The 16,328-nt window shown below is 42.0% G+C and overlaps 1 protein-coding gene across 2 annotated transcripts in view; it reads right to left on the bottom strand.

Moving 5' to 3' along the window:
• Positions 1–16,328, bottom strand: part of LARP4B (La ribonucleoprotein domain family member 4B) — an 84,840-nt gene that overhangs the window by 42,246 nt on the left and 26,266 nt on the right. The window contains exons 2-3 of one of the 2 annotated variants that reach the window (XM_018057347.1): positions 14,622–14,756; positions 13,953–14,012 (exon numbers count right to left, since the gene is read on the bottom strand). In XM_018057347.1, the coding sequence (XP_017912836.1) occupies positions 13,953–14,012; positions 14,622–14,702 (141 nt within the window). In that variant the 5' untranslated portion in view covers positions 14,703–14,756. Of the gene's footprint in view, positions 1–784; positions 4,052–13,952; positions 14,013–14,621; positions 14,757–16,328 lie in introns of those variants that run through there. The other variant, XM_018057346.1, reaches the window with a different exon arrangement.

The raw sequence follows: 16,328 nt of genomic DNA, 5'->3' as shown, positions 1-16,328 counted from the left end.
GGCCTGAGTGGTGAGGTTCCCAGAGCCCTGCAGGTGCTTCTGATGAGAAGAGGGAACCGACGACATCCTGGAGCCAGTTAAAAGCACCAAGAGTACCTACCTGGACGGCTGCTATGCAAAAGCAGTAGAAAGCAGAGATTTCAACTCCTCTGTGTTCTCCAAGTGTAACCCTCTGCAGTGATTTTATTTTTATTTTATTTTTTTTTATTGTCACCCTGCTTATTTAACTTTTTTTTTTTAACTTTTAATTTTTACTTTATTTTACTTTACAATACTGTATTGGTTTTGCCATACATTGACATGAATCCACCACGGGTGTACATGCGATCCCAAACATGAACCCCCCTCCCACCTCCCTCCCCACAACATCCCTCTGGGTCATCCCCGTGCACCAGCCCCAAGCATGCTGTATCCTACATCTGCAGTGATTTTAAACATCCAATGGGCCAAATGTTTGTTCCACTCCACAAGGAGCCAGTGGTGAGGACAGGATGGATGAAGACAGGGCAGGGTAGGCTCCACAGACAGTCACGCCTGATGACCTGTACCACAGGCACTAGTGCTCCAAGTCCACATGTAGATCCTAGCTTCAATACACTAAGAGGGAACCGAATCCATACTCTGCAGTTTGGAAATGATTAAACTGATACTATACTAACTTTGTTTTATAACAACACTGAAACAACTAACAATTTTTTAGAATAAATCTTTGTTAATTCCAAGTTAAAAAGCAAAATGAAACATTAGCACATCACAACAATAAAAACTGATACAGCATACTTACTAAGTGTGCACCTGTCTCTCGCCATCCCCAAATGACAGTATCTTCTGCCACTGGTAGCTGAAAAGGAGGCTTTTCCATCCAAAACAAAGACATCTCCAGGTCCTGGGGCTTACAGTGCAGGTCCTCACTAAAGATCTGCTCATCTTCTAAGGTATCTTTCATGACTGTATCAGTCCATGGACAGCCCACTTGATATCTGCAACCATCTGCTGGACTCTCAGAAAACACCTGACTTGCCAGCTCCGCCATCGGGTAGCAAGAAAGTGCACTCAGAAACTGGAGGTGCTGATGCCCTGGGGGCCTCCGCAAATCCCCCTCAGACAGCTCTTCAGACACAAGCGACAGGGCAGGGTACTCACAATCTGGGACAGCCACCTCCCTGCTGTCATATGGGACGACAGGAATCACCTGCGGCCCGTCCACTTGGGCAGGGTAAACACCAGTCATGCAGGAGCACCCTGCACGAAAACCCCCTAACTCCACTCTTTCAGAGACCACCAAGCCCTTGTCCCCTTGTAAGGCAGGTCCCTGTGCCGTGGGCCTGGCGCTCCTCTGGCTGAAAGGGCATGCGTGTGCACTTGTCCCACACAGGCCTGCGTGGCTGGCAGTGCCGGGGCCGCCACCGCCTTCCTGCAGACGGAGCGCCTCCTCCTCCTCTCCACCCGTCAGCTCTGGTTCTCTCAGCCCTGATGCGCGCCCACCAGAGGCCTCAGGAGCGTCTCCGGCTGACTGGGAGAGAACCTGCTTCAGCAGAAGGCTGCCACCACTGTGCACAGGGCTCACCCGCAGGCCTTCCGAGTCCTGCGCGCCTGGGGCCGAACTCTGGCTTACAGGTGGTGCAAGGCTGAGATCCTCATGGCTGCCGTCATTCACTCGGTAGGTACCATTCCTTCCTGTGTGAGCTGTCTCAAAGTCAGAATTCTTTGCTTCACAAGAACTGACACAAGCAAGCACACCCTGACTGGGCACTGCCGTGCATTTCTGTGCATTTGCTTCCCAGTCAAAGGCTGTTCGGGGGTCTCCCTGGACCCTCTCTGTGGCAGCTGTCCCGGTGTCCCTGTGACTGGCTCTCAGGGGTTCCTGCTCAGCACTCTCTGGTCTGTGAGGGTCCTTCCCTGAGCTCTTCACACACATCTCACCCTCTGTTTCACTCTCCTCTTCGGCGCAGGTGAAAACATCTGCAGAGGAAATGAGGTCACTTGCAGGCCACCTGGAGCCGAGGAGGGACTTGCTGCGTGGAGGTGCTCCCTGCGAGTCTCGGGACATCCCTGGCCCGGCTGCTGCCCGTACTGCACACACCACGTTGCGGCCCTGGGCCCAGGCCTTGCTGGCCCTGGTGTTCACACTCAGGTCCACCTGGGCAGCAGCTCTCCACTCAGAAGCCCTCTTCCCACAAGCGTCATCTTTCAAAACGCTAGTGTCACCCTCATCCTGATAAGATGGATGGTTCCGAGACGGCAAAGACAAGCCGGCCCCGTCTGCATCCGGGCCGCGTCCAGTTTCCATAGTGCAGTCTCCAGGGCACTGCTCCTCAAGCACCAAGGGCCCTGGGCCGTCACCTCTGTGAGGGGCTGGCTCTTGGAAATTCGCATGAGTGGGAAGAAATCTAAAGGTCCCTGAAGTGATACATCTTCCTGAACTTAAACTGATTCTATCTCGACTTACGGAAAGGATTCTGCAGTTTGATCTACTAACATCTAAACTGGAACAATCGCTGCCTTTCAGTGCTTTTGCAGAGTTACTTGCTCCTTCCCTTCCAGAGTTTAAACTCTGATCTGCATGAGCTGTTACAGTCCCACAATCACCATCTCTCTCAACATGTGAAGCGCCACTGATTACAGTACTCTGTGAATCAGTCACCAGACCCCCAGGCTGTGAACTGCCACGCAATCTCCCTTCAGGGATGGTACATGCACTCACTAGGTAGTCAGCGTCTGTGTGGATGTTTAAGGTGGGGAGTGTGCCCACATTACGGAATGTGCTCCTTTCTGTGTCAGCTTCAGGGAAGCTGGCGAAGGTCTGTGCCAGCAAGGCACCAACGTCTGTGGCACAGGGTGGGTCACTGTCAATCACCAGGGCAGAGGTAGGTTGAGCTTTCTCACCGAGAGCCCACTCTCTCTCCCTTGGGAGTGGCCTGCCCTGCAGGGGCAACTTTGCCCCAGGGGCCTCCGACCCCCCAGGCCCATGACCAGCACTGTCTGGCAGCTGGGCCCCTCTGTGGGCCCGCTCGGAGGTGACAGCTGGACAGCTCTGGGGAGCTGTAGCTGTTTCACACGCATGACCACACAGCTTATCTCCACCTTCTGGGCCGTCAGGATCAACAGCACAAATACTGTAAAACCTGCTCTCTCGGGAATTCCTATACCGTTTGCAGTCACCACAAACAAGACCTCCACCTGCCCTCTCCTCACCACTCAGATCTGAGGAGTCAGCAGCACTACCAATATGAACAGTGACCAGCACTTTGTTCCCCACCTCGGAGCTTTCCCAGGTGGCTGGGCAGAGGCAGGGAGGGTGATGGCCAAGGCCCTGGTCAGAGGGCGCCAGGGCTGGAGAGCAGGGCCCCTCACCAGCAGGAAGGCCCCCACACGGAGGGCCCCGGGCACCTTCACCACCATGCCCCACAGCAGTGACGTCAGGGTTCCCGTCAGCCTCACCTACATGTCCAGACCCAGTAAAGAGCCCAGACACGGGAGAGGAGTCCAGCAACTGCCCAGGCGCTGGGCCCTGTCTGTGTGCCAGCCTTGCCAAAACCCCAGCCCACAAGCTGGCCCTGCGTCCACCACCGGGAAGCTCCTCATCTCCAAAGGCACTGAATAATGAAGATAAAGTTGTACTTATCTTGCTCTCCGGTTCCTTCTCCTCCACTGATTTTTGTAACAGGCCAGTTTTTTCACTGTCATTGTCACCACTTAGTTCTTTGCGGAAGCAACAACCCATGTTCAAAAGTTCAAAAACTCACATAACAATGCCTGTTGCTTTCTGAGCCTCCACAAGTGCATCTCCCACTAACTTTCTATGGTTTCTGACGAGAAGCCGACACCCAGATCCCAAAAATAACCCTCGCACAGCAGTCACATGTCCCTGCCACTCAAGTCCCAAATCCGAATCACGGCAGACCTGCCCAGTGGCCATCTCCTCATGCCATCTCCTCAGTCCAAATGGCACTCAGAGTCCAAACACACACATAACACAGGAGATCTTTCTGGTATTTTTCTTATTCTCATAAATCCAATAGAAAACTAACTAACATTATTATCCCAGCCAAAAGAAGTCACTACAAACTTTGGCTTTTTATACCATTTCAGTAGTCTCTGAATTGCATTTCACGGAATGGTGGCAACCAAAGGAGTTAACATATATATTCTCCCCAAAGGAAAATAACAGTAAAAATGTGTTCTTTAAAATTCTTAGGTTCTTATAGTTGTGAGTATTCAGTAATGATCATGCTAGGCACAAAACTGGAATGGTGTCCATTAAGAGATGTATATTGAAGGGTTCCTGGTGAACAGCATATGCTGTCTGGGGTTTGCATTAAAACACATCTGGCCTGAAAATAAAGAAGTAAATACATACAGACATAACACTTTCAAAAACCATGTGTGCAGAGGGGAGAAAAAAAAAAAAAGAAAAAGAAGCAAACTACAGGGGTGGGAACTATTCAAGTCAAAATGGGCACACTGAGGTTTGTTTTATTATTGTATTTCTGCAGACGTTCAAAACTTTTGGTAAAAAAAAAAAAGAGAGTAAGAGAAACAAAGAAAGAAAATCGACACTTGCAGCCCAGTCCAGGGACCCCCAAAAGTTCCCAAATGAAGCCCTTCTTCGAGCATGAGGAATGCAGTTATCCTGCATCCCATGGTCCCGGGCCAACAGCACCACAATGGGTCTGAACTTACTTCAACACCTGTAAGCTTTGTTCTCTGAATAAGAGATTCTTTCTCTTCAGTTCAGTCGCTCAGTTTTGCGACCCCATGAATCATAGCACGCCAGGCCACCCTGTCCATCACCAACTCCCAGAATTCACTCAAACTCCTGTCCATCGAGTTGGTGATGCCATTCAGCCATCTCATCCTCTGTCATTCCCTTCCTGCCTCCAATACCTCCCAGCATCAGGGTCTTTTCGAACAAGTCAACTCTTCACATGAGGTGGCCAAAGTACTGGAGTTTCAGCTTCAGCATCAGTCCTTCCACTGAACACCCGGGACTGATCTCTTTTAGAATGAACTGGTTGGATCTCCTTGCAGTCCAAGGGACTCTCAAGAGTCTCCTCCAACACCACAGTTCAAAAGCATCAATTCTTTGGCGCTCAGCTTTCTTCACAGTCCAACTATCACATCTCACATACACGACCACTGGAAAACCCACATCCTTGATTAGACGGACCCAAAGTAATGTCTCTGCTTTTTAATATGCTATCTAGGTTGGTCATAACTTTCCTTCCAAGGAATAAGCCTTTTCTAATTTCATGGCTGCAATCACCATCTGCAGTGATTTTGGAGGCCCCAAAAATAAAGTCTGACACTATTTGCCCATCTATTTCCCATGAAGTGATGGGACCAGAGGGGCATGATCTTAGTTTTCTGAAAGTTGAGCTTTAAGCCAACTTTTTCACTCTCCTCTTTCACTTTCATCAAGAGCCTTTTTAGTTCCTCTTCACTTTCTGCCATAAGGGTGGTGTCATCTGCATATCTGAAGTGATTGATATTTCTCCCAGCAATCTTGATTCCAGCTTGTGTTTCTTCCAGCCCAGCGTTTCTCAGGATGTACTCTGCATAGAAGTTAAATAAGCAGGGTGACAGTATACAGCCTTGACGTATTCCTTTTCCTATTTGGAACCAGTCTGTTGTTCCACGTCCAGTTCTAACTGTTGCTTCCTGACCTGCATATAGGTTTCTCAAGAGGGAGGTCAGGTGGTCTGGAATTCCCATCTCTTTCAGAATTTTCCACAGTTTATTGTGATCTACACAGTCAAAGGCTTTGCCATAGTCAATAATGCAGAATCAGATGTTTTTCTGGAACTCTTTTGCTTTTTCAACGATCCAGTGGATGTTGGCAATTTGATCTCTGGTTCCTCTGCCTTTTCCAAAACCAGCTTGAACATCTGGAAGTTCACAGTTCATGTACTGTTGAAGCCTGGCATGGAGAATTTTGAGCATTACTTTACTAGCATGTGAGATGAGTGCAACTGTGCAGTAGTTTGAACACTCTTTGGCACTGGAATGAAAACTGACCTTTTCCAGTCCTGTGGTCACTGCTGAGTTTTCCAAATTTGCTGCCATATTGAGTGCAGCACTTTCACAGCATCATCTTTCAGGATTTGAAATAGCTCAAATGGAATTCCATCACCTCCACTAGCTTTGTTTATAGTGATGCTTCTTAAGGCCCACTTGACTCTGCATTCCAGGATGTCTGGCTCTAAGTGAGTGATCACACCATCATGATTATCTGGGTCGTGAAGATCTTTTTTGTATAGTTCTTCTGTGTATTCTTGCCACCTCTTCTCAATATCTTCTGCTTTTTTTTGGTCCATACTATTTCAAGCCCTTTATCGAGCCCATCTTTGCATGAAATGTTCCCTTAGTATCTCTAATTTTCTTGAAGAGATCTCTAGTCTTTCCCATTCTGTTGTTTTCCTCTATTTCTTTGCATTGATCGCTGAGGAAGGCTTTCTTATCTCTCCTTGCTATTCTTTGGAACTCTGCATTCTTGCTTACTATGATTCAAACATGACATTTTGAAAACAAAATAATTCTGTTAATTCTTTTGTGAGAGAGATTTTTCTACGTTAACCTACAAGTTATGGCTGGTGGACTTCTAACATTTTATAAAACACTGATAGTTTTTGATTAAAAAAAAAGTTTAGGAATTCTACTTATACATGATGATAGCAATTCAATCTGACTGTTCTACACTCTCCTCCCCCAATTTCCAAATCTCATCATGCTTTGTAAGGCCACCCCTCTCAACTGTGCCAAACAACTCTCTTATGCCCACATGCCGCCCACTCTTCAAGCGTCTGGGAAACCATCCTAGCAGTAAATGCACCACTGACTCTCTCAAACTGGGGGACCTGCAGGCTCTCTCAAAGATGCAAACACAAACATAGGTTTAAGAGTGCACTGTTGCTAGGCAACACCACTTAACTGACCTAGTGAAAGTCTCTCAGTGGCGTCCGACTCTGCAACTCCATGGACTGTAGCCTGCCAGGCTCCTCTGTCCATGCAAGAACAGTGGCTGTTCCCTTCTCCAGGGGATCTTCCCAATCCAGGAATCAAACCAGGGTCTCCTACACTGCAGGCGGATTCTTTACCAGCTGAGCTACCAGGGAAGACCTGACTTACTGAGAAAATAACTGGATCTAATACATCATTTCATTCATACCCAGGGAAGGCTAGGTGACACCAAGGTGTACACAGAAGTAAATCGATAAAAGCAGTAGGAAGTTGTTCACTTGGCCCTCAGCAGTTCAGGTTGCAAAAAACTCAAAGAAATTCTTGGTAACATACCATAAGCACTTGGTGAAGGAGCTTTCATTTTCGTGAAATACCACCTGCCAGACTAAAAATGAGTGCCACCAATTTGCATTATATAGGTTTAAGCAATCAAGTTTTATTTCTATAAGAATTACATACAATAAGAATTTTTCAGTAGTTCTATGTTATTAAAAAGACAATTTTAAATCACTGACAATCTTAAAAAAGTTCTCACTTAAAAGGTTATGAAAAATGTGGGGAAGGGGAGTAAAAAAATGTACATCTTTAAGAATGTGTTTGAGCTTACATGACGATCAGTATAAAGCAAGTAGATACAGTTATGGGTTAAATATTGGAAAACCAGGGTAACCACACATCAAAAAAATACAATGGATGCACAAAAACCAAAAAAAAAAAAAAAAAAAAGGACTCAAGAATAATAATGAAAGAAAACCACTAACCACAAAAGGAAAAAACAAAAAGAAACAAAGAAAAAATACAAAATTAACTGCAAAACAAGGTTTAAGATGGCAATAAATACATACTAATCAATAATTACTTTAAATGTCAATGGATTAAATGTTCCAATCAAAAGACAGTGTCAGACTGGATAATACAAGAACCTACAGTATGCTACCTATAGGAGAGTACTTCAGGGCAAAAGACACATACAAACTGGAAATGAGACAGAAAAAGACATTTTATGCTGATGGAAATGACAAGAAAGTGGAGTTGGCAATAGTCATATCAGACAAAACATACTTTAAAACAAAAACCACAAAGAATGACAAAGTAGGACACATATAAAAGCATCAACACAAGAGGCAGACATAATATTTGTTAACATATATGCACTCAATATAGGAGCACTTAATACATAAAACAAACACTACAGACATAAATGGAAAAAATGGATGGGAATATAGTAACAGCAGACTTCTAACCTTCCACTGACATACATGGATAGATATTTCAGACAGAAAATAAGAGGGCAACAAAGATCTTGAATGACAAAACAGAACTATTATATTTAATTGATATTTCCAGGATGTTACATCCAAAAAAAGCAGAATACACATTCTTTTTAAGAGTACACAGGGAAAAAAAAAAAAAAAAAAAGAGTACATAGAACAATCTCTAGGGCACAAAATAAGCCTCAACAAACCGAATAGAACAGAAATTATTTCAAGCATCTTTCCTGACCACAATAGCATAAAAGTAGAACATCAACCACAGAAAAGAGAAAAGAGGAAAAAACAACTGCATAGAGACTAAACAACATGCTACTAGGAGACCACTGGGTCAACAATGAAATCAAAGAGGAAATTTAGAATTACTTCTAAACAAATGACAATGAAGCAACCATACGAAAACTATGAGATGCAGCAAAAGCAGTTCTAAGAGGGAAGTTCATAGTGATACAAGACTTCCTCAAAAAAAGAAGAAAAAAATCTCAAATAAACAACCTAATCTATCACCTGAAGAATTAGAAAAGAAACAATAAACAGAACCGAAAGCTGGAAGATAGAAATAATAAAGATCAGAGAGGACACAGAGAATTAAGAAAAAGATCATAAAACCAAGAACTAGTTTTTTGAAAGGATAAACAAAAGTAACAAACCTCTGACCAGGCTGACCAAAAGAAAAAAGAAATACAACTAAACAAAATAAGAAATGAAAGAGGAGAAGTAACAACCAATACCATGGAAATACAAAATACCGTTAAAGAAAATATTATGAACAGTTAGTTATATGTCAACAAAACAAACAACTTAAAAGAAATGGACAATTTCTAGAAATACATAGCCCAATGAAACTAAGTGAAGAATTAGATAATTTGAACAGACAGATCACTTGATGTGAAATACAATCTGCAATTTAAAAACAACAATAAATTCCATGCAAACAAGAGTCTAGGCCTGGATGACTTCTCTGGGGAACTCCACCTAACACACAAGGAAGAGCTGACACCTATGCTTCTCAAACTCTTCCAAACAACTGAAAAAGAAAAGGACATTCTCAGTCATCCTACAAAGCCACCATCACCTCTGAAGGACATAAAACTTTTAAGACAGCCAAAAAATTACAGAAGGAAAAAAAGTATGAGAGTTGATTTTATTCTAAAGGGCAACTCGGTTACTTTTTAATTGGATTTTTTATTTTTGGTAACTCAGTTACGTAATCCACATAAACAACAATAGCTTTAAAATTCTTTTCTATATCATTAGGTGAAGTTATTAAGTGAAAGTTGCTCAGTCGTGTCCGACTCTTTGTGACCCCATGGACTAATATAATACAGTCCATGGAATTCTCCAGGCCAGAATACTGGAGTAGGTAGTCTTTCCCTTCTCCAGGGGATCTTCCCAACCCAGGAATTGAACTGGGGTCTCCTGCATTGCAGGCAGATTCTTTACCAGCTCAGCCACAGGGAATACAACAAAAAAACCTATTTGTGGATTACAAATTTACATCTCAGGCCCTAACCTCTCTAATTAGGACCAACTGACACTAGTGACCCACTTCACTGCTCACTTAAAATTTTTAACAGGTGGATTTTCCCTCCACAAAGCTATACTTTCCAGTTTTTTTTATCTCAAATAAAACCATCATCCACTAAGTTACTCAACTATCCCTGATAGATTTTTCCCTCACCGCAATCCCTACATCCAATCCATAAAGTGGTGCCATTTATGGATTTCCAGAAAATCCAAAATCCATTCATTTCAAGTCTAAGCCACCATCATTTTTCACCTTACTTACCAGTTCTTTAACTTGGTTTCTTTGCTTCTATTCTTGGTGGCAAGAATACACAGAAGAACTATACACAAAGATTTTCATGACCCAGATAACCACAGTGGTGTGATCACCCACCTAGAGCCAGACATCCTGGAATGCAGAGTCAAGTGGGCCTTAGAAGCATCACTATGAACAAAGCTAGTGGAGGTGATGGAATTCTAGTTGAGCTATTTCAAATCCTGAAAGATGATGCTGTTAATGTGCTGCACTCAATATGGCAGCAAATTTGGAAAACTCAGCAGTGGCCACAGGACTGGAAAAGGTCAGTTTTCATTCCAACCCCAAAGAAAAAGGCAATGCCAAAGAATGTTCAAACAACTGCACAATTGTACTCATCTCACATGCTAGCAAAGTAATGTTAAAATTCTCCAAGCCAGGTTTCAACAGTACATGAACTGTGAACTTCCACATGTTCAAGCTGGTTTTGGAAAAGGCAGAGGAACCAGAGATCAAATTGCCAACAAAATTGCCAACATCCGCTGGATCGTCAAAAAAGCAAGAGAGTTCCAGAAAAACATCTGATTCTGCATTATTGACTATGGCAAAGCCTTTGACTGTGTAGATCACAACAAACTGTGGAAAATTCTGAAAGAGATGGGAATACCAGACCACCTGACCTGCCTCCTGAGAAGTCTGTATGCAGGTCAAGAAGCAAGTTAGAACTGGACATGGAGCAACAGGCTGGTTCCAAATAGGGAAAGGAGTACGCCAAAGCTGTATATTGTCACCCTGCTTATTTAACTTCTATGCAGAGTACATCGTGAGAAACACTGGGCTGGATGATGCACAAGCTGAAATCATGATTGCCAGGAGAAATATCAATCACCTCAGATATGCAGATGAAAACACCCTTATGGCAGAAAGTGAAGAATTAAAAAGGCTCTTGATGAAAGTGAAAGAGGAGAGTGAAAAAGCTAGCTTAAAGCTCAACGTTCAGAAAACTAACATCATGGCATCTGGTCCCATCACTTCAAGGCAAATAGATGGGGAAATAATGAAAACAGTGAGACACTTTATTTTCTTGGGCTCCAAAATCACTGCAACGGTGACTGCAGCCATCAAATTAAAAGACACTTGCTCCCTGGAAGAAAAGCTATGACCAACCTAGACAGCATATTAAAAAGCAGAGATGTTACTCTGCCAACAAAGATCCATCTAGTCAAAGCTATGGTTTTTCCAGTAGTCATGCATGGATGTGAGAGAGTGGGAATATAAAGAAAGCTGAGTGCAGAAGAACTGATGCTTTTGAACTGTGGTGTTGGAGAAGACTCTTGAGAGTCCCTTGGACTGCAAGGAGATCCAACCAGTCCATTCTAAAAGAGATCAGTCCTGAGTATTCATTGGAAGGACTGATGCTGAAGCTGAAACTCCAATACTTTGGCCACTTGATGTGAAAAACTGACTCATTGAAAAAGACCCTGATGCTGGGAAAGACTGAAGGCAGGAGAAGGGACGACAGAGGACGAGATGGTTGGATGGCATCACTGACTCGATGGACAAGAGTTTGAGCAAGCTCCGGGAGTTGGTGACAGACAGGGAAGCCTGGTGTGCTGCAGTCCACGAGATCACAAAGAGTGGGACACAACTGAGTGACTGAACTGAACCGATTCTTGGCTCACTACAATATATTCTATTAATACAATGAAGTCAAAGTAATCTTTTTATAAGTCATGTTATTCCCCACCTAAAATCCTCTATCTCTATCCCAAATTAATTTCAACCACTCAGAGATAATGCAAAACTGTTCCCAAGTGCTGACAAGAGCTAGGTTTTGCTTCTGGTATTACTTTCTACTTGTTTCTCTTTCTAAAGGAAATAACACATGCCAAAGAGGATGTATCTCTTCTTGAGTCGGCTCTGAAGCTGCCCAGGTTCAAATCCTGGACAGATGAGCAATCTTAGGGAAACTGCTAAAGCCTCTCTGCTCTCAGTTTCCTCCAGTTAAGATCACTTTTTATACTCACTGATTGGCTAGACTTGCAAACAGTTACAACTCAATAAGGGTATTATTTGGGGAAGGAGATTAGCAGGGAGCTGTATAACAATTGGCAGCACCATGGCCAAAATGCAAACCTACTTGTGAATTATTCAGACATTTATTTGGCTGTTCCTAAGGACATTGTCCTCCTACTTACACTGCATCCAACTCTAGGGGAAAGACTAAACCTTGAAAAAGACTGGTTCCCAAATCAGACAGCTAAGCACAGACACTTTGCAGTTGCACAGCTGCAGACTATGAAGGGTCAGTACTCAGAGCCACCACACCAACTCAGCTGTCCACACAGGTGCGCCATTATAATGCCAGTTAGAAAAATGTTCAAAGCAATGTCATTTATGATAGGAGGAAAAAAAGAAACACGTTCAATGTAACCAAAAACTGAACAGCTAAAGAAATGATGGTAAATCAACATAAAACACCACAGGGCACAAGGGTATATACAGATGAAGTCTGCTATGGGGAGAAAGCATGAGGTAAAATATGTATCAGCATACTGTTTAAAACTACATAAAAATGTATGTTCTCTTTAACAAGACTCCTACTTTCTAAAGAATGCAAATCTGTTATCAAGTTTTAAAGAACACACATGTTGTGAGCCCAGATGGTCTCTTAATGATGATCCCTTCTAGTTCTAGTATTTAGTGATCCTATAAAAACCTAAAGTGTGCAAATACTCTGAAAAACTGGTGAGTAGAATACACATACTTTACAATACCAGATGTCAGAGATGTGTTCTGTGACACCACGGGTACTGAGTAGCAAAGCTGGATCAAGAACCAGTCATGTAATACTCGATTATAAGACATGAACTCTTCATAATGACAAAGAAATCATGTGCAGGCAGCACTAGTTGCAAATCATTTCTCCACAGAAATGAATACTGAATGCTGGCTCAAGTGTTATACTTCTTTTCTAGGCAGGTCTTATCTTAATTGTTTCCCACAACATAGTTTAAAAGAAAGTGAACCCCATACCAAAACCCACCCACAGAATCCAAATATCTAGTTTTATGCCCTAACATGGGTTTTAAAGACATGTGAATATTATATCAGATCATGAATCAACCAAGAGGAAGTGGGAGATTTGATCTAAAACAGTTTTTTAAATCTGTCAGTGATTTCTGTATAGTGTTAACTCTTATATTTGACTTTCAAATGACTTAAAATATTACAGAATTCACTTAAAATCAGTGTAAAATACAATATGCAAAAATCCTATATACATAATAATGAGAAAATACAGTAGTTTGGAGGACACCCTTCATTTTTTAAAATTCTGCCTTATTAAAAATATATCAACAATCCAATTCCCCGCCTTTTTTAACTTCTACATGAGCTGCTTATAAGTTGGGGTGTAGAGGAGGCTGCTATAAATTTTGTAATATTACTTTAAAAAATTTACATTTACTTTAAAAAAGACTTAATTTTAAAATTCCGTAGGACATAAATCGTAAGATCATAAGATCACTTAGAAGATCACATAAGATCACTTAGAAGACTGCCAACCTAAACGTGCCTGACTCCAAATGCATCTGACATATGAAAACGCAAACAGTGAAACCAATGTTCTCAGTAAAAACTTAATATGACTTCTGTGCTTTAAGGAATACAGGCTGTTGAAATGTAAAGTTAATCACACACACACTAGATGATCAGTGAACCATTAACAACACTGTGATGAAGAGATGAAATTAATACACATGGCACTCAGCTGTCTGTAGAGCTACATGCACATACCAGAAGAGAATACACAGTACTGACATATACTGTTCCCAAGTGGGTCCTCCCCCACTCTCTCTTTGGGGAACATTCACATTTTCTAATTTCTTTACAATTAATATTTACTATAATGCACTGTCTGTGAGCTTCAGCTATGATTAATTTCTGAACTGAATTACCTGACTCAAAGCTGGAATGGAACTTGTCTGAGAAGTTGTCTGAGATATGGGACCATTCATCTGTAAAATTGAAAACACCAGACACACCATCACTACAATGCAAAGAAACACATTTTCAAACCATGGTAATTGAGCAAAACAAAACCCACTGAGAAAAGCACACTTATATGACAAAGAAATTTAATGAGATAGTCAAAATGATGTAGGAGCCTTGAAATGTAAAATACTTTTAAATTCTGACTGGTGTTATTCCTTGTCATTTCAACTGGAAAAACTTTTCCCAATATCATTTAGAAACTTTAAATCTCATTGCTTGACATGATAATAGCTTATAATAAACAAATGCACTCAAAATTTTAAATCTGTATTATAATTTCTAATTAACTCTTTAAATAAATACCACTACAATGGCTATCATGTTATTAAAATATTTATAAATCACTGCCTTTATCTTAGTGATTTTAAGTCCAAAGCTTTAAGTCTTAAGAACTATAATGCCCGTGTTTTCTCTATTACTTAGAAATCTGGAATTTCCTCTACTAAGCAAGCCCTAAGTATACTCAGAATTTACCCCTATATTTAAGCATAAGTGTTCTGAGTAGAGTGCAGAGCCTATTATCACAACAGAAGAGGGTGCACGGGCCAGCGCTGGCCTGGACGCCCACTCACCAGATGCGCGCTGTCTTTCCCTTCTTGGACTCGTTGGCCCTGCGGTTCAGCCACGACCTTAGCGTCCTGATCAGAAGTCATGAGCTGTTTACTTTGTGGCTCCACTGGGAGAAGTTCAATGTTAGCCAGAGAATCCTGTAAAACGACAGACAGTAAATTGGTAACTTGAAGTGCAGAGGGTATTTAATTATAAAATGAAACTATTAAGCAGTTTTAAAATCCTCAAGTTTTCTAGGTCATATGTTTATCCCTCTGCAGTCTAAGTAGTTTAAAGAAATTTGCCCATTATGTCCACCTTTCACACCCAAGAAATTACATTTAAAAAAAAGTTTTTTCTTCATATTAATTTGCTAACTATAATACTGTAAGATTTAGAAACCAAATGCTAACATATACAAACCCACTCATGTCCAGAAATTCATTTTTTAAAAACAGAAAATTATCAAAGTACTAGAACTCCAGTTTGGGACTGATGAATCCCAAATTTATGTATATATAGAATTCTGCAACACTCCTAGAGGAAAACATAGGCAGAACACTCTGATATAAATCACAGCAACATCTTTCTTGATCCATCTCCCACAATAATGTAAATAAAAACAAAAAGAAACAAATAGGGTCGACTTAAAAGCTTTTGCTCAGCAAAGGAAACAATAAAAGGAAAAGACAACCCACAGATTGAGAAAATATTTGCAAACAATGCAACCAATAAGGGATTAGTCTCCAAAATTTACAAACAGCTTAAGACACCTAACAGCATCAAAATAAACAATCCACTCAAAAAATGGGCAAAAGACCTGAAAAGACATTTCTCCAAAGATAAACAGATAAGCAACAGGCACAAGAAAAGATGCCAACATGGCTAGTTATTAGATAAATGCAAATAAAAACTACAATGAGAGATCACCCCACAAGAGTCAGAATGGTTAAATACAAAAAACCCACAAACAACAAATGCTGCAGAGGGTGTAGTGAGCGGATTCTTCCTACACTGCTGGTGGGAATGCTAACTGGTACAGCCACTATAGAGAACAGTATGGAAGTTCCTTAAAAAAACTAAGAATAGAGCTACCATATGACCCTGCAATCCCACTCTTGGGCATGTATCTGGAGAAAACATAATTTGAAAGATTATAGGCACCCCAATGTTCTTTATAGCCCTGTTTACAGTGGCCAAGACACGGAAACAACCTCAATGTCCATCAACAAGGGAATGGATAAAGATGTGGTACATATACACAATGGAATGTGTGTGTGTTCATGCTAAGTAGCTTCAGTTAAGATGGACTCTTTGTGACCCTATGGATTGTAGCCCGCCAGGCTCCTCTATTTATGGGATTCTCCAGGCAAGTATACTGGAGTGCGTTGCCAGGCCCTGCTTCAGGGGATCTTCCCAACCCAGGGGTTGAACCAGGGATCTTCCATCTCCTGCATTGGCAGGTGGGTTCTTAACCACTAGCGCCTAATTCACTCCGTGTGACACTCTCTAGGTCCCTTCACGTTGCTGCAAATGGCATTATTTCATTCTTTTAATGACTGAGTAATATATGATGGCATATTACTCAGCAATTAACAATGGAAACAGTGACAGACTTTATTTTCTTAGGCTCCAAAATCACTGCGGATGGTGACTGCAGCCATGAAATTAAAAGATGCTTGCTCCTTGGAAAAAAGCAATGACAAATCTAGACAGCATATTAAAAAGCA

The sequence above is a fragment of the Capra hircus genome, chromosome 13 (assembly GCF_001704415.2).
Source record: "Capra hircus breed San Clemente chromosome 13, ASM170441v1, whole genome shotgun sequence".
NCBI classification, from domain to species: domain Eukaryota; kingdom Metazoa; phylum Chordata; class Mammalia; order Artiodactyla; family Bovidae; genus Capra; species Capra hircus.
The sequence above is the reverse complement of the archived record's forward strand: the minus strand, read 5'-3'. Positions and strand labels throughout refer to the sequence as shown.